This window comes from Coloeus monedula (assembly GCF_965178545.1).
Source record: "Coloeus monedula genome assembly, chromosome: 4".
Taxonomy (NCBI): Eukaryota; Metazoa; Chordata; class Aves; order Passeriformes; family Corvidae; genus Coloeus; species Coloeus monedula.
Window position 1 is genome coordinate 30,231,743 of NC_138784.1, and position 27,212 is coordinate 30,258,954.

Here is a 27,212-nt window from a genome sequence, read left to right on the forward strand (position 1 = left end):
ATAATCACATTAACTGAGTTTTAAAATTGTCTTGCAAATACAACTGCCCTATCAATTACTCACTTTTTCCTTTCTTTTTATCATTATATCATAATCCTTCTAATTTTCTAACTACAGCATTCCAGAAAAGAGTACACAAAATAAAAAAGAGCACAACTTTTAAACAGCTACACATAACACAAATATATCCAGTCTTCTTTCTTTTATAGGAATGAAGAAAAATAGGAGAAAACTTTACTTCCTTTCTTCCTGTACTGATCACATTTAAGATACTCATTATGCTGAATCTTACCTCTCTCTCCCTCTTCCTCCCTAAAAGAAATTTCACTCAACCAGGTAACATTTTTCTGAAAAGCACAAGCCAAGGTAAATCTGCAATTTCCAAATAGCTCAAAAAAGTTTATTGTTTTAACACTCGGCTACAGTACAGGGAATGCCTGACTGAAGTGAAAGGATTTTTCACAGGAAATGAAGCCAGGAACGGTTAACCATTAATGCTGAATTTTCCTGGCAAGACAAAAACATAACTAGTGATAGGACAAGTCTCAAAGGATTCCTGCCCAAATATCCTGGGGTTTTTTGCTGTTTGTTGCAAACAAATTAAATAGCAAAGGAGTGTCTGGCTTTGGGATGTGAGCAAAACCAAAGTGCCATGGCCCCTCTCTGGTCCACTAACTCACTTGTTCATGTCAAATTCTCCATCTCAATTACTGGAGCATTTGAGATGCTCCAGCGACTGAGATGGAGAATATTCTCAAGCATATTGCCTCAGGTGGCTGTTGTTAGGACTCATCTGTGTTTCTTGAGTACTTTAAAATAATATTTACAGCAACATTCAGAGAGCTAAGTTCCCTTAGCTTTTTAGAATGATTTTAAAAAGTATTCTGTATTGTACCATTTTTATTCTTTGTGCTTCCTTGTTGGGGGGAGTTGTTTATTTGTTGTAGTTGTTTTTAAAAAAATGCTTTGAAATTATGAAGACATCTGAATGATCACTTGCACCCTCACCAACCTGAAAAGCTAATTTCCAAACAGATGTATAGGAGAACAAAATCAGCGATGATTTTAGGCCTCCCAAAAATTCTTAACTTCAGAAATAATACCAACTTTTGATAACTGCAAAAGCAATTTAAAAATGAGAATAAAACTTCAGGGAAAAAGGAACATCTATTAGCAGGTGCTAGAAGGCTACAAACCTATTCAGCTTTTCTAAAGAGTAAGTAATTATTGAAAAGCTAGAAAATCCTCTTATTAAGAAATTACTTTAAGATATTTAATTTCTAAAAAATTATTTTAATTTTAAAAACAAATAATGTTTAAATAATTAGAAATAAGCTAAAAGTGAAAATTATAAAACATAACAGGAGTCAAATCCTGATGTGATTAATGAAGTTGTTATATTAACACTAGAACTTAAGTCTAAGTCTGCAGCATTCAGCTAATAACTGATTAAGTTATTGCAAAATAGCAGTTAGTGAAGCAGAGAAATGATCCAGCTGAAAAGAGTTCCTTCAGTTATTATACAGCCATTGGCAAGATCAAACATATCTTCCAAATTTGTTATTGATTGCAAAGTAACATCAAATGGGATCTGGAAAGAAAAAAAAAAAAAAAAAAGAAAAAAATGCCAAATGAATAACCTTATTGAGCTTAGAGGTACCAGAAAGTACATATATACCCATATACATATACATATATACCAATAGTTCCATATAAAGCCAGATTTCTGAACTACAACCAATTATTAAGTTAGAAATACTTATTGCCTCAGTATAAATTTGTGGTTAATGACATCTCTTGCAGAAAACTAGTAAAACAGGACTCAAGGGAGGAAACCTTTATCAAAAGTCTTGCTCACAAAGTTTAGCATGATCATCTCTAGGTAAAATAAAGAGCAGCAAGAATGATTACTAATTTGGAAGGCTTTTCCTAAGATGAGAAATTGAAGGAATTGAGCTAACAGTAAAAGGTGAAAAAGAGGGCAATGATATACTGGTTTGTGTGTCCACTGAACATGGAGAACTATTTAACTGATTTAGGTATCAAGAAAAACAAAGGAAGAGAAGCTTGGAACAAGCTACCTAGGGAGGTTAATTTTTAATGCAATTATTTTATTTATAAATTTACTTCTAACATTTAAGATTGGAGCTTCCAAACACTACACTATCTCCCTCAAGGACATAGCTACTCATTAAATAGCATTAAAAACAAGCAGGCCGATAATTTTTTATTCTTAAAACATGAAGTGTCAAATAATTTTAAATGAATAATTCAATGAAAATGCATTTTTTCCATTTATAAATATAATCCAGGGCTGAATCAAAAGCACTGTAAGACACACAGACAGAGAAACAGAATCAAAGAAGAGAAAGTGGGAACAGGATAGGCATGTGACAGCTCAGACAATGAGAAAACAAAGACCACAAATTAGAACTGACTTTGTCCAATTAATTCAACAGAAGATGAGTGACAAAAAAGTGTTTGGTGGGGGGAAATGGTGAAAAACTACATATAAGAAATGTATCTGCTGCGTTCTCCTGCATGCTTGAAAACAAAGGGAATGTACCATTCTATGCTGTACATAGTCCCTCTCTGGGCTTTCCATCTCTAGCTGAGACAGGGTAATGCACACATGCAACCTACAGGAAAGTTTGGAAATGCTACTTTGAAATGTGCTATACGTAATGAAGTGCTGAGCACCCCACAGGTTCTATTGGCTTCAGAGAAGAACAAAGATACTCAGCATCTTGTAGGATTAGGCTTCAGCTGCTCAACCAAAACTACCGTATCTGAAAGCATCCCAGTTTGAAGTTTGTGTTTGAAACTTTGTGATGAAAAGCTTTGTGATATTCCACCTGTTGAAACATTTTAGCTTGTGGTGGAATCCAGCGAGAATAAAACAGAGCAGCAAACATCAGATTCTTTCTAGAAGAACACCACTAAATCTGGTCCTTCACTTCCATCGTAGACCCACAAATAAAAGCAGGCAAAGTGAAAGGAATTCACAAGCATTTAAACAGTTCCAGGAAGTTCCTGTAAAAGTTTATCTGTATCTTTCCCTAGGAATCTATCAGATCTTGCTACCACAGAAGATACTTCAGTGGGACTCAGAAAAGTACAGCTTTACAGAATGGATGTGGATATATTCTGATGCATTGATAAAGCCAGACTGAGTGATAAGAAGGTCTGGGAGTCATTTGAGAGAGAACTTAAAGATGGATAACGAGGGGTGGCAAGAATGGTGCAATGTGTATCAAAGGGAAGTGTGTACTCAGGTACCGGAGTGCAGGACACACAGGACAGCACTACAGATTCTCTCTTCTGTAACAGCTCACTAGCCCAGCTGTTCTCAGATAAAACTCTGGATGCTTTTCTGGTAGGAAGAGCTATCTGACTGGAAGAGTACAGTGGATGCCTTTTCCATTATCATTCCATTGTGAACAATTACTGGCGAGATACTTGAGGATTAGTTGAGGGAGTGATATGTTACAGTGGATTCCAGAATCTTCCATGGAGTCCCTTGAGCCCTGGCAGCTTTGGTCCTTTCCTGATCCCCCTAAGGTCGCTGAGAACACTGAACAGCACCGCTCCCTGCTATGGGCCAGGCCCCACAGTCTCCTCTGGGGTACTGACTGCACTGTAACAAGATGAATAAGATGTTTTGTTCAGCAGCATGGACAAAAAAATGGCATGCTATCTCTCACAACATGTCATGGGCAAGGCAGAGAAAGCTAAAGAAAATGGAAGAATCGAGCCTGAAGAACTGCAAAAATGCAAGAATGGAAAGAAATTGCATTTGGCAATTGCATCATGGAAATTCACTGGAGTCTGTGTAAACAATGACCAGAGAGTGGTGGATAATCTGTATTAACCATTGTGGGTAAAATCCCTTTTTAATACATTTTTGCACGTATGAAAACTTGATTTTAATGAACAGTGAAGATATTCATGGTATGTAATCATGCACATTTGTGTTTTATTTGTAAAGATGATAAAATAAAACCAAAACAGAAAGTCCAACAATGAGGAAAAAAGTGGGAAGATGCTGAGTGGTATAATCCATGTTTCAGTTTAACTAAACAATTGTTTTATTTTAGAAAACAGATTTTTACCCTTAATGAGAACAACATACCTTAGTTAATGGCGGGGACAGGGCTGGAACAATAGACAACAGTGCTTTGACTTCAGATAAACACCTTTTAGCAATTTCCTAATGGTATAAAACAAGAAAAAATGTGTACTATCTGTGTAGTACAAACATATGCTGTACTATCAGTCTTTTCTGATAAGCTAACAGATGGCTCAGCCTTACAAAATTTTTCAGAATATTCAAGTTTTAGGTTATTCTAATTGAATTCACAGCAAAGTAAACCTTAGCTGATGAATATAAATTTTCTGCAACACAAATAGTAGTGTTTCCTGTACAAACACAAGTGCCCAAACCTTGCAGTTTCTACTGAGGGAAAATTGCCCCTGGTTCAGGTTTTAAATCCAGTGACTGAGCATACTTTTGCTATGTGTTTACTGAAGATATTATAAACAAACACCCTGACAAGATGATATTTATACATGTATAATGCATGGCGTGTTAATCTCATTAGTATTCCAAACATTGTTTTACCAATTACTGACATATATTAATGAAAGTTTGAGCAAACACCTTCAGGTAATCAGAAACACCCACTAAAGGACAGCTCTGTCTACCCTCCTGAAAACTGTGATTGGCCAAAATATCATTTGTTCTCCAAGGTGGTCAAAATACAGCCTCATAATAATGGCACAGTGCACAACTGTCACTGTTTCGCAGCATCCATCAGACAAAATGACAGCCTCTACATCATTAATCATTTCACATAATAGATATAAAGAGAATCCTGTCACATGATAAATGTCTCCCACTTTGAAAATAAACGTCTATTTTGCCTTGGCATTTATCAAGCAGTACTTATGCTGTGGCAACATTTTATTCCAGTGACATTATCTCAAGCAGACCACATGGAAAATTCTGAAATTACCTTTTGTGTGTGTGTATGTGGGGAGAGTTATTTGCTTGTGGACCATATTCAGCCTTGCTAATAAAAAGAAAAGAGGAAGATGGCATAGAGAAATGAAAATAAATTCAGTGCCACTTTTGGTCCTCTCTAAAAATATTATTAGAAGGTTCTTATTTCAGAAACCACCACTGCCCATTTTACATTGAAGATGTGTAACTGGTGTTTAAAAAGCACTTTTGCGTTGATCGCCATGCTAATTTAAAACACTGCCAAGGATTTTCAGATGTAGATTACTATAAATCTACAGGTATCAGTTTCCAAATCTATGTACCTGAAGAGGTAGCCTTTATTTTCAAGTGGAAGGTTGAAAATGCCTGGGGTTTTTTTGTAAAGTGACAAGCAGTATATAAGGAAAAGTTAAATATTAAATAAAGAGTGAAAGTATTTCAACTTTTCTTTAAAGAGGTGAGGGAAGCTTAATGTCTGCCTTTATGCCTGTATTCCAAGTTATCTGTCATTTATTTCCCCAAAACAGACATCTTAAATCAAGTCAAACATATATAGGAGCAGAACTGTTCTCACTTACTTCTGTTTTTTCATCAAGATCCACTTTCACATCACTCATTTTGGGTTTATTTGAAGGACTTATTTTCAAAGTTTCACTTTGTTGAGGAAAACTTGTAGGTACTGAAGTTGAAAAGCTCTTAGAACCTTGCATCAATATTTCAACTCGCTCCTTCAGATCAGACAATTTCTCCCTTAAAGAAATAATTCTAAAAGAAGACAAAGTTTTTCATTACTACTGTTATAAAACAACAATATTTGTTGTTTCCAGGTTATAATTAAGCTGACCTAGGTTTTATTACATATTGATTAGGTTCTACATTTTCTCTCATTTCAAGACTGATCTCTTAATTTTACAAAAATAAGTTTTCCATTTAATAAAGTGGAGATATGGAATGCATTATCCTTTTATATTAAAAATGGGAAGTATTATTTTAGGAATGCCTCTCTAAGAAAAGGCTTTTTCATCCAACCAGCACAAGGGTGGCAGAGGCTGCCCGTTATTCCTTCCCTTTCACCTACTAAGCAGTTCCAAAAATTTTAAGACTAGATGAATGACAAGGAACAAATAATGAAAAATGCCATAGGATGTAAAATTAAGGGCAGAGTCTGGTGCTACAACTGAGAAAAATTCTTGCATTCTCAGAGTTGTAATAAGGGATGGAGAAAGTAGGTGACCCAGTGAGAGAATGGGAGTGACTGCTAGGAGTGCTTCTTAGATCTGCTACATTGCTATGCCACTGTTACATAATTAGCATATGTTACTTGGTTCTTTAAGAGTCAAAACTAAAATGCTAATGAATGCATTGAAAAAGCAACTGTTTGGATGGATTTAACACTGTGTATGACATCTTACAGTTTTTACAGTGAAAAGTCTTTGAAAAGCAAAAATGAATGCTTTTAAAGATTTACAGCTCTTTGATATTTTATACTTTATTTTCTCTCATCCTAAATGGCTGATTGATCTTTAATACAGCATGAAATAACAGGACAGAGTCAGGGATTATTTACCTAGCCAATGGAATCCACAAGTGGCCTGAAAACACAGACACTGAACTGAAAATCTTGATGGTGCTAATCTTGACAGGGTTTGTATTATAAGCATAAAGCAACAAAACCTGTAAAAGAGATGGAGTGGGTAAGCTGTAGTGCAGTAGTCCTGAGCTATTTCAGTGATACAAGAGGATAATAAATATCAAATACAGTGTGCTGATGAAGTTTTAGATAACCGACCTTCAAAAAAGAGGATAGTGTGACTTCATATGAATTATACTACACTCCGTTTTTATATGTTTTAAATTAATTAATTAAATTAAATTGGATATAATTACTATGGGTTTGAAAATTAGCTATACCCCATAGAGTCACTATCAAAATCCCAGTGTTGTCCAGATCCTGGTCAATCATATGCATGGCTGTCATCATGCTAGGTTTAAATCCATGAAGTGTGCATAACTCACCAATCTAATACAGCTGTACCAATATAAGAAATTAAATAGAATGTTCTCATCGTTCACTGCAAGAATCTACTAGTATGATTGAAAATACGCTTCCTAGTGGTAACTGAATATTTTGACTATATGGAAAATGCCAAGAATATGGCATTCATGTATTATCTGGTTTTAAGAGTTGTCTCTGGTCCTTTACTGATCTGTATGGCCATGATAAAGTAACCTGGAAAATCATATTAAAAGGTACATTATTTACATTAACTTCACAGGTTTTCTATCAATTTCCTAATAAAGATAAATGGGTCTAATAGAAATTTAGACACCGATCTGCTATGTCAAAAAGTTTGAGATCATGGATTTTTATTGCTGCAGCAGAAATTTTACCTACACTTTGCTCCCTTGTGTAAAGATAAAACAAATTCCATTTCATAGTCTCTCACATTCCTGCAACCCTCCCATCTCTTTCATCTTTCAGGTTCAGTCTGATCTTTTAGGAAAATGAGGCTTACAAAATCCCATTTTCCCTGTATACATGCATCTTTGCTTTTTCAAGAGTCTCCCACCAAACTATTATTCGAATGTATCGGTCAGGTCTACCCAGACTTAAGAGTGGAGGTCTTAAAGACACCAGGGATTTGCAACAGGCATGAATACACTATGGTCTGGAAGCTCTATATGGGAAACACAGACTTTTTTTTGGCCTGCCAACCAAAAAGTGTCAGGGCATTCTGTTTTCCTATAGAGCAGGTTTGCAGCAGAGTAAATATATTCTTCCTATCAGCATATGTATAATTCAATTAAAAAGCTGATAACTCATAACACAAATATTCATTGGAAATGAGACTTAATTTGCTTCACTACCTAAGGAACTGCTTTGGTCTAGTTATACCTTAGTTTCTGTATCGTTTGATGGCTTTGCCACAGAAGGAATATACCACTGAATGTTAATTTCCTTATTTGAAGCACTTGCTGCCCTACTTTCTGTCTGCCTGTCTTCTTCTGCAATGACAGAAACTGGAGAAGCTATTCTCACTTGTGACACTTCTGATGTAATTTCAGTAACTTCAGGAGACACCTGAAACACAAAATAAAGGTTTAAATTATATTTTCTGTAGTGAAATGGGAAAAATCTGTTATAATCTAGTGTCTACTGGAATTGGCATGACTTTCATTCCTGCATAAATATATGATAATTTAGATAAATAAGTAGTTTTAAAAAGTGTCCTTTTTACCAAGTTAAGACTTTTCAAAGCTCACGTGATGACACATTTCTAAAGGTAATACAAAGGATCTGTGAGCTTAGAGACACCCACAGTCACAATGATTGTTGCCTTTGACTTAGAATCATTATGGCATTATGGCTTTTGTTCAAATCTATTCTTTGGCATACTGATCATACAAAATATAGTGCTGAAAAAGTAATTTGTCAGGTATACATATTGATAATTAAAATAGTATTCTGAATGTTAGAATAAAGCTTTATTTATGTTTACCTATCTGTTTTCTCAGCTGTGCAACTAATAAAGGGTGACACCTGCTGAAAATTCAATCACTTAATTTGTGAGGATTTGTTGTATTTAATAAAATACATACGGAACTTTAGCAGGGCATTCTTCAAATAGCTACTGTTGGCTTTCATTTACCAGGGAATTAATGCAGGAATACTGTCAGCCAACATTCATTCATGAACCAAACCTTTTCTTAAAATGGTGAAATATTTGATTTAAAGGCCAAACAGTAATACACCATCTCTACTTTTTAAAGTATTTCACAGATCTGAAAAGAACACCAGCCAAACAGTCGCATTTTCAGGGAATATGCAAGCTATTTGAAAAGGTCCTTAATGTCACCCTCATTGATTCCAAAATGTGGACACTGAAAACAGCTACCTGGGGAGTTAAATCTTTTCAAATTTTGAATGTTCATTACTGAAAAAAATGGAGAATTTTACCTACTTTCTCTACAGAAATTCAGCTCATGACCACTACAGGGCAGTAAATCCAAGTGAGCAGAAGATGGATTTTTCACAATAACTTAATCTTACGCCATTAAGCCAGTTACCAATCCATGTCAAACTATAGCAGAAGTGAAGATAACGATGAATCCACACATGCTGAAGTCATGCATTCGAGCACATGGATGTGCCTTCAGTGGCCACAACCCATGGTAAGCCATGAGGTGTGCATGGAGGGCCCACCCACTACAGCCCTCTTCTACACTCAGTAATGAATCACCCACTATGCTAGCATGGACTGTGAACAAAACTAGGAGAAAATACATATATGGACATGGCAAGAACCTAATTTATGCTGTGCCCCTGAAAAAGAGCTCTTAAAATTCCATTTTATGCTATATATTTCTCTCTAAAACGTGTGTTATGTTTGGTTTTTTTCACTGAACTTTTGGGTTTCTATTCATACTGAATTCTTTTGAAGAAGGACATTACAACTGATATTCTCAAACTGGTAGGTTGCTGAATTACATATATAAATATTGTCTATTCAACTTTCTCAAAAGTCTGAAAACAACAAACTGTCTTAGTTAAGTATTTCCACTCCTACTTATTATCATGGAGCAGAATAAAAAACAAACATGCAAAATGTAACAGGGCACAGAATTTTAATTATAAACTTAATGTAATTTGGATTCTTTGGTCAGCAGACCTGAAAAAACCTTCAAGAGTCAAAAATAGAATACAGAGATAGATGTAAGTGAAACAACTTCGTACATAAAAATCATTCTTTCAAAAAGTGTATCTATTTGTACTGTTAAAACTCACAGTAATAAGTTACAGTTCCATTTTTAAAATAACATCTATAACCTTCTGGATGGTTAAAGCTTCTAAAAATGTTGTGATAAGAATCAGTGAGGCTTAGAATTAAAAAAGTAAGAGCTTTATGCTTGTTAGCTGTCTACAACAGTGAAGTTAACATATGATTATGCAGCTTGCACCCGTCACGAACATGACAGTGAGCTCTGAAGCTTATTATTCTAGGACACTGTAATACTAATTATGTCAAAAAAAGAGCAGACAGAGTAAAATAATTTTTGATATATGATGGCTGTTATAAATGTCACATAGCATATATTTACAATTTATTCAGTGGCACAGTCAGCTCTTTGTTGGGAAATGAGTAATGATATGCTGTCCAACACTGAAGAAAGTTCACCAACTCTAGACAAGCTACTTTCACAGAAGTATTTTTATTCATTTTTATAACATACCAAGTTCTCCCTCCTCAAGGCTCCCCTGTCTCCATCTAATATTGAATGTAATAGCTAAAAAATAAGTTACAGAGAATGATCTATTAATTTTTAGTATTAGGATAACTATTAATTTGAGAAGTGGGATCGAGACATTTTGAAGGCAATTATTTTTACACTGGATCTTCAAAAACAAATTTCATTCAATGTTCAAAACATGTGCCATGGTCACTGTAGAGTCCAGAATTCTAATTCAAGATTTATCAGAGTGATATATTCTGGGTTGCCTACATTCGAAAGCTTAAATAGGCTGCTCGCAAGCCAGAGGTGTAAAAAGGTTGATTTTCTAGCCAGCTGAAAATCAGTGAAAAAAATTGGCATATAAGACCTTCAAGAAATTTTGAGAAAATATAACTTACATATTTTTTGAAAATCATGTTTTTATTATAGACTAAATTAACAATGTAGAGATTTGTACCTACAAATTGCAAAACTATCATCAGGACATTTTTGGTAGGAAACATGGAGATCTACAAGATTTAAAACCTGAATAACAGCCAACTTTATTAACTAATAAAAAAACCCTTTTTAATTATCATTCTGCCTAATCTTCTAGGGTCTAAATACACTGGCTATGGGATGGAGATTATTTTTGCAGGAATGAATAATGCAAGGATATTTGCATTTGTTAATTACGTAATTCACTGCTTGCATAGGATTTCGGTTTTTTACTGATCCTCTGCATAAATAATTTCATTCTTCTATAGGGCTCCCAGAAATATCGCCATTGGAACTATTGAGAATCTGAATTAAATACCAGTATAATATTTTTGAAACATTAGAAAGAACATCAGTACCTCTGAAGAACCAGCTGGACTACTGAGTGGCATTTCTGTATCATGTAGTTCTTCTGGAAAATTCTCAAGACAGCACATTGAATATTCAACCAAATTCTTTTCAAGAAAGGAATGCATTTCTGCTATGCGTAGAACAATTCCTGTGTCAGAAATCGAACTAAGGTGTCCATCTCTTGCAGAAAGTGATCCAGGTCCTGGGTTAGGGGCAGTTTTTAAAGAGATTTTTGAAATTACATCATCGTTTGCCATTCAAACGTCAAGTTACTACAGCTAGTCTAGATTCATAAATTTTGAAAATATAATAAAATATGTAAATAGATTCAATATCAAATAAATGCATTTTCAACAATTATTCTGATTGTCCTCAAATATTACTAGCTTATGCTATTTGTAATTTTTCACCAGTAACCAGATAATGAAGAAAACTCTGTGCAGACATTATAAAGTAGCATAAAGTGGGAGGTGTAATTTTGAGGTGTAGGTACTTAAATTCAGATGTGTAAGCGCCAGTATGTTCACTAGATGCCTAAGCACCCACTAGAACACATATTTATTCAATATAGTCAAAATAAGCTTTAAGAGCTCTTAAGACCCCAGTTTAGACAGCTGGGGGCTGATCAGCTGAGTTGCCCCCTAGTTGCCATCTCTGATAACTAAAGCTGAGATTTACATGCACATTTTGACACCTACTTGTAGATACCTTACTGTCCTTACAGTTCTCTGGTGAGCCAGAGTACTTTCATTTGGTGCTGCAAGGAGTAAATCCAGCCCAAGGAATTATTATTTTCAGAGTTGCTAGGTCTCTCTCTAAACAACACCTATATGTACAATGTAATACTGTTCTCACCGATTGGTTCATCACTTGTATATCCAAAAGCTGGCCATCACATGTAGGTGCATAGTATTAGGGCCTTGTAATTAATGGATTCTTACTCTGTTTGAAAGGTCCTACCTGTTACTGTGTTCTGTTTACAGTGAAATAACCCAAGCATGTACATCACATCTGGGGTTTCAGTCAAAACACATTCAATAACGCTCAACCTTCCCATTTACACTGCACTCAGGTCTCCAAAAGAGAACCTCAAACCGAACAGATTCATTTATGATGTAACTTAAGTTTGATCTATCTAGAACTAAAAATAAAAATAGATTATAAATTTTTTAGAAACGCTTCAGATGTAGTAATAACAATTAAGTTTTGAGGGAGGTCTTCCTGGTATTGTGGAGGCTTATGAATAACTACAAAGAAAGGTAGTAGCTTCTTAGTGCACTTGCAGCACTTGTAAACTGACATAAATCTTGATTTCCATGAAGACCTTTTCACATTTATACAATTTAAAGGAACTCAAAATGAGGCTATTTCAGATGTTAGCCTTTGAATCTGACACTGTTTGCCATCAAAAACAGTATCTCACCTATAGCAGTTTTCTAGAAGGAATAAAAATACATACCAGATAGGTTTGTGTTATAAATTCTTTTTAAATGATTGTGGTAGCGAATTATGTGAACCCATGTTATTGTATCTTTCTTCTGGCTGGCCTTGCTGACAGGACTTTCTGTTCCTTCACTTTCACTCTGCTTGTCTTCCATGAGTTGCTTGTTTTCAGCAGAAGATGCTTCTGTACTTTCAGAGACAACATTGTATCCACCTGGAACTCCAATAAGAGTTCAAGAACATACATGAAGTGGTTGAAATTCAAAAGCTATTTCTGCATTGTGTTGGAATTCACTAATCTGCAACTAGATGTACAACTTCTGAAACTGGTTATATTTTTCATACAACAAAAATTATTTCTATTCTGCTTAAAAATGAGTTGAAATAGTAAATAGCCTTAAAATTAGTTGAAAACTTTTCTCAGATCATGGGCAGGAACCTTACTGGTCCTTGCAAGATATTCAAAAGGGGTAGAGAGCCAAGTGCATTCTCTCTCTCTGCATTTGAATGTAGAACCCTTATTTCTACATATTGTTCAATAGAAGATATTTAACAAATGGAAACAACACAAGGAGTCATCAGTCATAACTGTGGCAGTTGAAGTTCCCAGTTATGTTGACCCAAACTCAGAAGAATTAGGTACTCTGAAGTGTTAATTGTTAGTTTTAATAGTTTGTCCCTTTTAGATATTAAGCACATTTTCAATATATTCTTAACTGTGAAATAAAACAAAAGCTAATATTTTCTTTTGTGCTGCCTGAAAGTTGCACTTATGCAGAAAGAGGAAAAAATTATCAGTACAGATATCGCTACATCACTGCTTATATTCAGTACTGTTTTTCACTGTATTAGTACATGGCTCTCTCAAAAGCACAATTCTTGTGCTCTGTTTCTCACTCCAAACTGAATAAACATAATGTTATAGTGATTCCTAACAGTAAATTTTCGGAAAATATTATGAGTGCTCCTACAAAATCTGAATGTCTATTATTCCTGACATTTCATTGTCAATGCCAAAAGTTTAAATGGCCACATTGTCTTATAGATGAAAACTTAAATATGTGTTTAACTAAGAGATTTACAGAAAATATTTCGCATGTTATGCTGATTGTTTACATTTCAATTTACATTTTTGTATTTTGGCCTATTATTGCTTTTCTACATTTTCTATTCTTCTTTGTATTGACTAACAGAACTATCAGGAGAAACACCTGCTGCACTTGCTAAAAGAAAAAATGATCTGTAATTATAAGCAAATGGAGCCAGTACAAAACAATCTGATGGAAAGTCTTAGCATACAACACTTGTTTTCATAAACCAATCAAAACACATATGTTTAAACACTGTACTGTAAGCAGACATGGCTCAGCTTTGCCAGCAGCTATTAAGCAGAGCAATTCAGTCTTTGTCAATCACTTGGGATAATTGAAATTAAGCCACTGAATCAAAATTTTATCACTAAATTAACGGTTCCTAGTTTAAAAATAAATATTAAGATTTTGCCTTAGTGTTTATATAACATCTAGCAATCATTTTCTCTGAATTCCTAGTTTCACTGTTGGGTGTTTTTTCAGATCAAAAATTTCCATTCATCAACTCCTTTAGCTGAAAAATAAATGCAGAAGTCAGAAATAAACATGGCAAAGTTCTACCGAGCTAATGGAAGCATCTCTAAATAATAATCCATTGGACTGGAAAGACAGTGAAAATTTTATTATACTGACTTTGACTTTTAGAACACAGTACCCAGGCAGAAAACTTTGCAAGAGTTTGGGCTTGTTAGTTTTGGTGGGTTTTGTTGTTTGTGGCTTTGTTTTTGTTTTGTTGTCTGGGTTGGGTTTTTTGGGGGATGATGCAGGGAGAGAAAAGCTATTCAACACCAACATCCCTTTGCAAAATCAAGAGTAAAATTGAAAGTCTCCAAGGGAAAGCTAATATACCTAGGGGAAAAAAATCAGTTATAAGTCAATATTTGGAAAAAACAAAACAAAGCAAAACAGTGATGACTGATAGGGAGGCCAACATCTACTTTACATGTCTGGGGAAGTCCTGTAACAAAGGACCATCTGTTTTTCCAAACTGACAGCAGTATGTGCACTCTGTCTTTCTGAGCCACAGTATGCAAACAATGAATTTTTCTTAACATATTGAACATATGCACAGGCTGATATTTAAAAACCCATGAGGTCTCTACTTAATATTTTGTATTGCTATGCATGATGAGGCTTTTGCTTTTACTTTCCAAAACTGATTTATAATTTTTCATAAATGAAATTTAGATATTAAATATTATGAGATTACATGGCATATATAGCTTATTATTTATTTAATTTGCTGACACTACTAGGTATAAAGGAATACCAGATACGAAATCTCTGTATGAAGAAAAAAGATCCATAGAAGCAAATTCTGGGATTTTCTGTTGCACTTCATCCTTCATGCACTGTTCTTTAACACTCTTCATTCCAATCAACAGCTGAGAAGCAAGGACAGCTTTGCTGACCTAAAAATAACATTTATTTTATTCGGGACTAGTTCACTACAAAATTTATATAGATTTTAAAATCTTTGAGTAACAAGATGAGGACAAAAAATTAATTATGAAACATACCACATTTTTTAAAGTTAGGAAAATATTTCTTTCTGACATTAAGGTACACATTATATTTAAATAAATCATTACTGCTGACAGCTTAATTACTACATAAGTGATTTCAAATCAGATATCCTCATCTGGATGCCACTGATGTCTGCCCACGTGTCAAATACATGCGCATACATATCAGGTCATGTGCCCTTTTATTTGCACTGAATCAAAGTCGAGGTAAACAGAGTCAGATCTGTCCAAGAGAGATTAAATGCACTATTCAGACAGCATCCATTTTAATTTTATTTTAAAAGACCCATGCTAGAAATTTCAGGAAACCTTAATACTCTTGTTTGCATTTTCTTGTTTGCTTTTGTAAGTAGAATAAGATGAAATTTAAAAAAAAAAAAAAAATCACCTCTTTAGAATATTGCACCAACCTGTGTAGCTGCTCTTATTGCAATCCAGGCTTTTACTTTGTAGACTTCTGATTTCACAGCCTTCTCAGAAGACAGTTCTCCAGAAGAGGTCTAAAATTATACACCAGTTCATAATCAGGATTCTAAATATATTACAGTAAAATATATTCTAAACATAGAAAAAAGTTTTCCGACTTATAAAGTAATTGTTTTATTTGTAAGTTGTAAAACTTGGCATTGACTGTAAATCCATGGATATTTCCTAAAAATGAAAAAATTATCCAGTGCATGCTAATTGGCTGCTCCTGGAAAAAGTTTTCTCAGAGCAGCTTATCCTACAGTCACTACTGTTTACAGTGTTGCTATCATATTCCATTTTTTGGAATCTTAATTACCTCTTTTCTCTAATGTTACACATTTTGCTTTCCACCTATGGGTTGTAGGAACTTTAATGTGGTTAAAGGCACTTGCATTTCTCATACTGTCATTCATATTTGTATGGAAAAATTGAAATCTGGTGAAGTTAGCATTTAAAAAACAGGTTTGAATGTTAAGTATATTTTGCAAGGTACAAATTAATTCATTTATAATCAGAAATGAAAACACTGTTGGTTGTGTCTTCCTATTTCATACAGAAAAATATTTTAAATATTATCATTCAATGCAATAAACATGAGAGATAACATCAAACAAGGTCAAATTCCATTGTATGATTTCTTCGTGTGATTTTTCTAGGAGGACTTTCAGTATCAGTATGATTTAAAAGTCACTGCAAGTAATAATATGGCATGGTGCACAATATATATTTCCTGCTTTGAAGAGGCCACTACCCAGACAATAGAAAACATACACTGGATTTGGAAGGCACCAACTTATCTGTCTGTGATACATCCTCATTATTTGTGGCAAAATACAAATATAATAGTGCTATTTCAAGGTATGCCCGCCTTATTAACCTGTAAGAAACAACACACAGAATAATCAATTTTGCTATCAAAGTAAGCATTATGATGATACAATCTGACTCCTGCACAAGACTAGCCTGATACTTCACCAAATAAATAGTTCATCCAGCCCCCATCATCTACCTTAAATGTATATTCTTTCAGAAAGCCATAGGATCCTGTTTTAAAGTCATGTAAGTCTAAAACATCCCTATGGTGTGCTTAACAAATAACACCCTGATTTAACAGTATATCAAATATAATTTACATTATTTGAAACAAATATTCCATAAATAAATTGCAAATGTTTAGTAAGAAAGAATTACTCCCCTCAACCTGCTGAAAATTACTACACCTGGAGAATTTCTCCAATGTTTCTATTCCCTATAGGTTTATAACAGTTCTTTTATGCAGATTCCTCCTGGCTCTGCAGATTTCTCCGGATCTCACCTATGAATTAACTGCCCCAAGCATAGCAACAAACTCCTGCTCACACAGTTACTGTTCTGGACAGATTCATATTTCACAGAGTTGGTTGTTTATATAATACAATAAATTCCAGCTTTAGTACAATTTGTGTAAAGCAAAATACAAAAGACAGAATACAGTTAAAGACTGAGAAAACTGAGAAAATATCAAATTCAACACTTGGTTGGCAACAATTTAGTTAAATTTCTAGTCTTGCTAACAAAAAAGGATGTGAGACATCAAGAAACAACTTTAATTAAACAATCCCACAGATATCACAGGGCTTGCATAAATGGGATCAGGATGTTAAGTTCTCTAAAACAAGAAGGCCATGGTCCATTGATGTCACTGTACATTCTTTTAGAAAGACGGTAGCAAATTAAATAAAAATGTAGCAAATTAAACTTGTAAAACTTCACCACAGTCCATTTCTGCACCATCTTCCATCATGCTGACTGCTTGTTGAGGTTTATTACTATGCGACTGCTTCTACATTCAGAGTTCTGGTTCATTAACTTAAGTAACAGAATACTCAAACAAGCAAGGTAAATTGCTGCCTTTACAGTGTCTCTAACTAGACATGGCACATTATTCATTTAGACTGGTCAAGAAACAAAAAAAACTAAAGTCCAGCGTATCAGAGCTGCTTGACAGAATTTATTGGCTGTCTTGGCTCAGCTCTTCAGGCATCTTCTAGGCTGATAACTAATGCCAAAGTCACTGTCCTGATATCTGTTACAAACACATTTCCTACACTCCTTCTGCCTCTGCTCTTCTGACTATTTCTGGCTGCTAACCTTTTCAAGCTGGATTTCTGTTATCTGGAAGGGGGCAGACCACAGCTCATCTTCTGAAATATGAATAAACCTCCTGTTTAATTGATAGCTCTGTTCCCAGTGTTGACAGATAGGGTACAAATTTGGAAATAGAACAGAAAGCTGTAACTTCTGTGTTAAAAAATGCTTTTAAATGTTCTTATCATTTGTTTTAAATAAGAGAATAAATATCCACTAGCTCTTCTCTGTAGAAAAAAAATACTCTAAAATACAAAAGACCCTCCATAACAGAGGTACCAGAACAAATCTCAAAAAACTGTTTACAAATTATATTCATGTATGACTTAAATTCTTTTCAAAGTTAAATAGTTAGATTCTTACTCATATTTTTGATCATGTTTCTGGCTGAGGTTAATAGCTTCCAACAGGGTTTCAACAGCTTGAGATGACTTGTTATTGCCTGTTTCAGTTATCTGGCGTTCTACCTTACCTTAGAAAGAAATACAGAAAGTAGGTTTTCAAGATGTCATTAATTTTTCTTCTGTAAGACCCACCCAATCTGTTTTTCCCTCCAGAAAAGTCAAACAACATAGTACATTATCTGTTCTCCTCCTGATAAGCAAGATCTTTTCCAGTTTGTTTAAAAGGTAATGCACAATGCTTGTATAACAACTCTCTTCACAGAGTAGCTAAAATAACCGAACTTGGGACTCATAATGAGCCCTAACATTTCCTGATCCCAACTAGCAGAGCATTGTATGCAGAGGAGTTAATGTGCAGGCACAGGCCTGTGCTGTGCTGTGCTGCACACACAGTGTGGCACTCAGGCCCGTGTTGTTCTGGGCACATCCCACAGGATAAACGCAGCCAGCTCACTGTAACAGAAGAGTCTCTTGGCAGCATCTTCTTAGTACCCTTCTGTAAAAGTGTAGCAAGAGGTTCTTATGTGAACATGCTTTTTGTTTGACAGTAGAAATGATGAATAACATTGTTTTCTCTCAAGAACAGCTAAAAGACCAAAAAGAAACAACTTTTCCACAGAAGGGATGTGCATGTTGTGCTACACCCTGATTGGAAGCATGTTCAATACTGCACAGTTTGGAGTTCTCAGCATCTGCAGTAATAGAAAATTATGTACACTAACTCATTTTTCTTTGATAGTGTTAACTCAAAAATATGGCATTGTAAGACATACATTACAGAGTCTTCAATGTCTTTCTGGCTGGGATCCTCACAAACCAACACCTCCTGTTGCAAAACATAATGTTCTTAATCTTGTTGGCCACACCCTCTGATTCCAGATAACATACAGATGAAAGTAGTTCTAATGCAGTTTTTAAATTATTTGCAGAATAATGCATCCTGATCTACTCTGGTGTGATACTAAACACAGGGGAGAGATCTTCATCTAGACAGTGAGAAATATCCAGACCTATTCTAGTTTTACAGTAAAATGTCTCCATTTCAAAAGACACCATGCATAACATTGCCCAGGATGGCACTCAGGATGTACAAACAGGGGTTTATTTACCTATCTGAAAAAGAAGTTCAGCTTCCATATCTAATTTTTTTGTTGCAGCTGCTCTGCAAAGTTTCAATGCTGATTCTAAATGCCTGAGAGCATGTAGCCATTGGCAGTGATCTCCTCTTGCGGCTGTAGAAGCCACTTTTTCAGCTAGTATGTGTCCTAAAGAAAAAAACCAAAACAGTTCTTTGTAAATTATTTAGTAGACAACCAATTTATACAAAAATAAGCAAATTCCTTAGAACAAATGCTGCTACATATTTACTGTTACAATCCAATTCCCAAAAATTCAAGTGATTGATGGATATAAGTACAAAACTATATTGTTTCACTGTTGTATGATGCCATTAAGGTTTACCTAGACCATTCAAGAGAAACCCGAGCTACACCAATCAACCCATTTACAAAATATGAGTGAAAATTAACTAAAATTTAAAAATAATAATGAGTTCTGTTTTTCTTACCAATTTTCATTTTGACTTGAGCTAACAAATTAATATGTGGCAGGTAGATATTCTTTGTAGGTAAGACCAGGCAAGTCAATGTACTGTCTTCTATGTGCCGTTCAATGGGTTCACCACAAACAAAAACCTATGAAAGGAGAAACCTCAGTAAAATCAAGTTACAGACAGCAAATTAAATAGCAGTTTGAAAAAGTAAGTTAGGTATTGCAAAACCCTGGAATGCAAGTGTCTTGTAAAAGAGCACTTGAAAAGGATTTGATAGGCCTGAACTCCTTTACTTCAGTGTGTACTTGTCTTGCAGAAGAGTCTTTTGATACAAATAAACAATTTTAATGAACTCTTGATCGAATTTATTAATGTTAGGCTTTGGTTTTTAAAACAAAACTCCCTCAAATCAGTCTTTAAGAAATAGATCTCACAAGTAACCACAGCTCTGGAAAGAAACTGTCATTTCTACAAAGAAATCTGACATCCAGCAAAGGCCAGAAAAGAAAAAGAAATTAGCATGTATGGACCAGTCAAACCTTTCATTCATGGAGATAAGACAATGGGGAGACACTGTAAAGTGTCAAGTCACTTGAAGGCTAGCAAGTCACACAGCTGGAAGTTTGATTCTGAAGTGATTCACATGATTCTTTATTATTTAGGGAAATAAATATTTCAGTGGATTAAACTTCAGTTTTAGAAACTATGAAGAAAGATTTTTATCTAAAAACTTTTCTCTGTAACCTATACTAAGTTCAGGGAGAAATGCCTATCTGTTTTTGGATCCCAAATAGGTAAATGGTTCAGTGTTCTCACAAAGTCCATATCTTTAGATTTATTTTTTAATTACATATTTAAATTTTTACATTGAAATTATTTCTTCATACCAATTGTAACAATGCATCAACCTAAAATATCATTCTACTTTATATAGATTGTCCTGATTCAAATTATTCTAAGACACAAAGCTAAGTCCTTGGATACTTAAGAATTAGGAATTTAATGAGATCTACATTCTCCCTGAGGTGTTGAGTATGAATATGTCCCTCATTGAAAATGGGAAAAGTGAGTGTTCTGCGTCTCTTTAGAAGTCAAACTACCTATTTCATTTTTCACATCTGGATGTGCATTTTGCAGCTATTCAATATTTTTAAATTCTGTGAAAATACCACACTACATAGGTGAGCATGCACGATGAGTATGGATAACGTTTGGTAAGATGAACTACTTCTTTATACTATTCTAACGTAGTTAAAACTGGAGTGATCAGTTACTAGGAATAGCCCTTCTCAATAAATTGATAAAACAGTTTCCAGGATAAATAATTAAGGCTATTGGAAGGATTTGGAAATGCACCAACATGTACTCACTGCTTTAATGGTAAGCTCATGTGCCAAAACAAGCAAGTTTAATGGTTCCAATGCAGAAGAGCAATGTTCTGTATCCTCTACTATTTCCAGTGGCAGTATGTCTGCCAGCAGAAGCATGCTCTTCACAAGAGTCAAAGAAGCTGGCAGAGAAATAAATGTATCCTCTTGGAGTAAACCAATGATATTCTGTTTGGACATAGACAACAGAAGCCAAAGTAGTTACTATCTTCCTGTCTATTTATGAGGACAAAGCACGCAAAGTGAAAAAAAAATCTGTTTCAGAGGCACTATTTCAAGCTTATTTAATGCTGCTATCAGCTGTTCTGACTACACACAAAAAAATGCATCAAAGAAAAGCAAACAGTTTCTCCTTTATGCTCAAACCTGCAAAAGAAGTTTAATGTCTGCCACAGGACGTTTTTCTTGCAGGTCAAGAATAGCAACTTGCACCATCATTTCAGCCTGAGTCTCAATATCACCAAAGGCTTCTGCCTCTAATATTACTTCTTTTATCACGCTTCTGCGCTCAGCCACATCGTTTCCTAAAAGAAGAGAATATATGAATAGTAAAAATACAATAGAAAATACTTTATTGTGTGTTCTACCATTCTTAAGTAATTTCTACACTAAAAAGTCACAGAAAATATATTACAAATTCCACACTCCACATGTACCATTTCATCAGTTTTGTGTCAAATTTACTTTTAAAAGAAAGAAAAACCACTTAGTTTCTAAACTGCACTAGGTTTAAGTTCATCCAAATGCACACTTTTTATGCAAGCCACCAACAAAAATATTAAGATATTTTAGATCTGTTCTACTTATTCAAAAATCTGATTTTAGTTAAAATTCCAAAACAGTATGGCCTTCAGAACAATTATCTAGAAGTGATTAAATAAGAGTTTGGCTACAGACTTAGACTGATTTTGATACTTAAGTGAGCATCAGAGTTCATAGAACTAAGGAATGAAAAACATTTTATTCATAACCAAACTTCAACAAATGTATTTTGCAATCTGTCTCTTAAATCTTTAAAAAAATAATCTGGAACATTTTTAGAAGTTATGTAGGGATACTTCATTTATTGGAAATATAGAAAGTGAAAAATATTTTGAGACTTTTAAAACCAGAGGTACTCGGCAACAGCACTTTTTAAAACAGCCATACCTTCTTAATTACACTAGAACATTTGAAACTTTTAGACACAATTATCAAAAGATAATGACCATTAAATTAAAATTAATATAATACTTCCTGTTTTCATGCTCTAGGAGAGAATTTACTCATAAATATATTTTCCTTATTGGGTTGGACGAATTTAATACAAATAATAGTTCCATGATAATACAGCCCCAGAATTAACGTTAATATTTTTTAATTACGAGTAAAAATTGTGCCTGTATAGGCCCATTATAATCCCAAAATCTAAACCACGAAAGAGCAGTACCTTTCATATCACCAACACCCTGTATCTGTGTCAGGAGTGCAGTCACTAACATTGCTCGACACCTCAGCCACAAACGTACATTCGTGTGCTCTTGGGCTGTTACACTGGGAGGCAGTTGAACACCTTCAGTGTTGGAGTCCTAGTAAGTTCCAAGAGCAAGAAAAATGTTACTTTCTGAGTAACATATTTTACTACAAACAAGGGTACAGGGCAGCATCAGTCTAAAATAAATTAAATTAATACAAATATTTAACAAATAATAAAAACATCATAAACAGAAGTTTATTTGAAGGGTAGATACATATTTTTAATAACAGGAGGCCATTTATTATTTACATTTTAATATATATATAAATAATTTAAACCATTTTGAATATTAAACCACTTTTTATGTGAGACTCCGTAAGTATATCTATATACTACATTTTTCATGAAGAATAATTCTAAGAGTTTGGATTTTATTCCACTCAAACAGGAACATTACACAAAATTCTAAGGCACATAAAAGTCTAATTGTAGAGCAGGATCAGTATCAATTTCTGGTACCTCAATAATGACTATAAAGAAATTTTTATGTTTTGATTTCTAGTTTTTTGTGTTTCTGGTGTTTAGAAACAAGTATTAGCATAATGTAGTACTACAAGTGTTTGTGAGAATTCTCAGCTCAACTCCTTGTGCTATCTAAATTTATTCTTAAAAATTCTACAGTCCATGTTCTACAATTTGTTTCAGCAAGCAATCAGTTGCTATCAATTGCAATGGACAATGCACCACCTGCATTTTACTTATACAAAAAATCATCATGACTGACTTGCACTGAGGCAAATGAGAAAAAAAATGCTGATAGCTCAGGTACTGGCTACAGGACTGTCCTACAACAGACAGAAAATAATTACATTGCATACAAGAAAGTCCAGTCTCAATAGACATTACAAAATCTCACTGCTCAGTTGCTCTGTCCATGTGAGTCAATTTGACTCACTGTGCACTCAAGAGTGACTGTGTGGTGTGTGACCAACAGGTTTTCCAAAGCAGAGGTCAGAATCCCTATGTGTTGGACAACAGAAGTCAGCTGAAATCTTGCTCCGTGTGGAATAGCAATTAGGTGAAATGGTCCATCTGGCTCTTTGAAAGAGAATTCAGTTTTCAATCAGAAAATCTAAAGTACCTTAACTGAATAATACAAGATTTTCAACTGATAGCTATTGTTTACACTTTCTTTTTGTTTGAGGGGGTTTTAAACAAAAGAAGATTTTCAGTGCTGCCATTTGAGAGTATAGAAATAAAAACCGTAATTCCTAACCTCATACAAATTATAGTGATGATTACAGACACATTGAGTACACCTTAGGCAAGCAGGTTATTGGAAGTGTGTCAAAGATCATTTTCCCCCTGGATTAATGGTAACCACATAATACAAATGACTGCTATGTTCTAATATTATAAAAATCACTCAACACTTAATACAAGACAGATTTGTATACAAAGAAAGATTAGTTTAAAACAAATATCCACACATACCAAACACTCCCTTTCATCCTTTTCTGCGTGAAAATGTGTCACATCCATGCTAAAAACTTTTGCATCTTGGAGAAGTCGAATTGCAGAGAAAGCCAAAGCAACACTGTGGTATAGAGCAATATTATTTAAAAATACTATTTATATTCGCTACTTTATGATTTTATTAAAATAGATACTTCATTTTTTACTGTGTCACAGATGTAAATCAGCAGTTATCAATTTTTGCTTCAGTCAAACAAGATTGTGCTCAGACTATTTTCTGAATTTGTAGGCACTACATTATGAAAGTGACAAAACAGCAGCAAGAGAAAAAGTTCTGCCAATAACAGACATAACCCAATAGTATTTCACTGTTAGGGTGGTCATGCATTGGAATAGGTTGCCCAGGGAGGTGGTGGAGTCACCATCCCTGAAGGAGTTTAAGAAGGATCTGGATCTGGATGATACAATTTAGTGGTTTAGGGGTCACAGTGGTGGTGCTGGGTTGATGGTTGGACTTGATGAGCTTAAGGTCTCTTCTAACCCTGATGATTCTATTGTTCTATGAACAGCATATAAGCTAAGATATATCATATTCTGTTGGAGCAATCAAACAGAACTCCATTATAACTTCCAGTCACACACACAACCATAGAATCATTTTGGCTGGCAAAGACCTTTTAGAACATCAAGTCCAATCTTTAGATCTAGTCAAATCACTAGATCAAGACCATTCTGTCTCCACTGATAAGTTCTTAGAAATTAGAAGATGTAAAAATACTGAAAATTACAAGATATATTAGGAGAGTTCTATGTCATCCACAACCAAGGTTAATACCTTCCTCCTTAAAACTTTCCAGGCTATACATTAATCGTTCTGTTAAATCCACATGGTCCAATACTCACAGGATCTTAGTAAACACCATCAGGGTGATGAGGCAAAACCTCATCAGTAAGAAATCACATGTCATTGCATCTACTGTACCCCACACCCCATACCCTAAATTTTTTTCTAGAGTTCACTTTGAACAGAACCTAGAAAGATACCCACACCATTAGGACTGGTGAAGCATTCAACCCTACGTGTCAAAAAACAATGGGCTTGGATCTCAAAATATTGTTAGGTTTCTTAAAATATTAACTACTGGGGTTTTTGCTGTCTTTATAAGCACTCAGATACACTCAGATAATGTTCAATTTTCATTACATGTACAAAAATGTGTAGCTATAGCAGCAGACTTTGTGAATACAATTATTTTCGTGATATGAAGACATCTGCAAAGCCATAGACAGAAGATGTTTTTCATAACAAGAATTGTTGTCCAGGGAACTACTACTCAAAATATTCTGAGAATTGCCAAAATCAATGTCTCCTTGTATTGGTTTTTCCCAATTGTACATTTTCCTTTATGTCTGTAAATCTTTACTTCTTCCATCTCTCAAACATTTTTGAGTTTGGTTTTGGGGGTTGGTTGTTTGGGTTTTTTTTACAATTCTACATGTTATCTGCCCACAGAAACATTTTTCTAATAATACTAAACTACCAGTGAGTATCCCTTGCTCACCACTTAAAAAGTTTTTCAGCAGGTTAACTGTTAAAAATATATAACCAAAGTTCTTATCTATGCTGGCTTTTTACACAGAGAGACACTCTTTACATAGAGACTGGCTATCATGAAGCACATTAAAAAAAAAGAAAATAGAAAAGCATTATTAACACCTTAACATCCTTTTTACACTGCCAGGACAATGTAAAGAGCTTTTAATGCAAGAGAGATTCAGGATCTGTGAATTTACTGCTTTTGAGATGTTCTAGACTGATGGCTGCAAAGGCAAAGATCTTGCACAAAGAAGTCAGGACAAGAGCTGCACTACTTCTAAGTTACTCACATTATTCTGTCAATATATGTATAACCACAGGATGGATAACCTCCTGTTAAGATAAGAGAGCAATTGAAAGTCTTCCTGTCATTTCTGATTTTATCCTCCTTACTGTTTTTGTGATGCAGACCTGGATGGATTACACCAATTCAACACAAATAGACCCCAAAGTAACAATGAGAACCAAACCTTTCACAATTCAATTCTCATGAATCTCATTCATCATCCCTTTACCTCAGATTTATTCAACAAAATGAAAACAGAATAAATCAATGTTGAATTTGATGGCAAGTTTCTCTCTAGCAACAGAAAACATGAAGCAGAACTTGCTTGTAAAAGCAAATAGAAAATAAGGATAAGGCAATGATGTACCCCAACTGTTTCTCTTTTTTTGAGAGTTCTCCCCTGAAACCAGGTATCAAAGTTAAAATTACAGGAAAATCTGACTTTTCTTAAAACATCACTTGAGATGCTATGGTTCACATATCTCAAATACACTGGAGAAGGTACAGCACCCAAGAGTATATACAGGCTATTAACAAATATTAACCTAATTTCCTCAGCACCACTGCCTCCAGTTAACTCCTCTTGTCAACATTTAGCAATATTGAAAATGAGGTTATTTTTACCTACACGCTTACATATAAATTTGTAAAGCAAAATATAGACCACAAACTCAAAGATTCATATACATCTTAAGTCACAATTTATTCACATAAGTAGACAAGCACATATTTGCCTAATTAGAAAGCTCACATTTAGAGGACAGACACCATGTAAGTACTCTCCTTGAGATCAGTGGGATTAGTCCTATACATAAACTTATTCTGAAGCATATATATTTTGCAAGACAGAAGCTTGTAATGCAGAAGCTTCCCTTGATGAAATTTTTGTGACCCTCTTCTGCTGTCAACAAGAGTGATGTGTCTATATACTTCCCTTGACAAAATACACATCCTTTTATCAGCTGAATCAGAAAGTGACAAGATGATCAAAATAGGAAAGTACAGATGACTATAACAATTTCACCACTAGGTCATCTTGCCAAAGGAAAAAAAAAAAAGATGAATTTCTGTAATATCATGCAAAGTTTGATTTCTAGACTGGCAGGCAGGAAACATTCAGCTGTCTGAAGAAATGTTTCATTTGTATCTGAGGCAGACATATCAGCAGTTTCCATGGCAGTGCAATAAAACTGCAAACTAGGTTAAAAAACCCCAAACCCTTACTTTGTTTTTTGATGGCTTTTTTCCTGATACTGACCACTATCAGTATATAAGACCCACTAAACAAACACTCCTCAAAAATTTGAGAGTCACAAAAAACGATCCATAAAATGCT

General features: G+C 34.6%; 1 protein-coding gene across 1 annotated transcript in view; it reads right to left on the reverse strand.

Moving 5' to 3' along the window:
- Positions 1 to 1,471: 1,471 nt before the first annotated feature.
- CFAP54 (cilia and flagella associated protein 54) overlaps positions 1,472 to 27,212 on the reverse strand; it is a gene marked incomplete at both ends in the record, with an annotated part of 101,850 nt that continues 76,109 nt past the window's right edge. The window contains 17 exons of the mRNA XM_082279856.1: positions 1,472 to 1,591; positions 4,133 to 4,210; positions 5,581 to 5,767; positions 6,570 to 6,676; positions 7,899 to 8,084; positions 11,071 to 11,264; positions 12,522 to 12,719; positions 14,867 to 15,008; positions 15,533 to 15,622; positions 16,362 to 16,467; positions 18,081 to 18,189; positions 19,231 to 19,386; positions 19,689 to 19,815; positions 21,044 to 21,229; positions 21,428 to 21,585; positions 22,491 to 22,629; positions 24,012 to 24,114. Coding sequence (XP_082135982.1) covers positions 1,472 to 1,591; positions 4,133 to 4,210; positions 5,581 to 5,767; positions 6,570 to 6,676; positions 7,899 to 8,084; positions 11,071 to 11,264; positions 12,522 to 12,719; positions 14,867 to 15,008; positions 15,533 to 15,622; positions 16,362 to 16,467; positions 18,081 to 18,189; positions 19,231 to 19,386; positions 19,689 to 19,815; positions 21,044 to 21,229; positions 21,428 to 21,585; positions 22,491 to 22,629; positions 24,012 to 24,114 — 2,386 coding nt within the window. The remainder of the gene's footprint in view (positions 1,592 to 4,132; positions 4,211 to 5,580; positions 5,768 to 6,569; positions 6,677 to 7,898; positions 8,085 to 11,070; positions 11,265 to 12,521; positions 12,720 to 14,866; positions 15,009 to 15,532; positions 15,623 to 16,361; positions 16,468 to 18,080; positions 18,190 to 19,230; positions 19,387 to 19,688; positions 19,816 to 21,043; positions 21,230 to 21,427; positions 21,586 to 22,490; positions 22,630 to 24,011; positions 24,115 to 27,212) is intronic.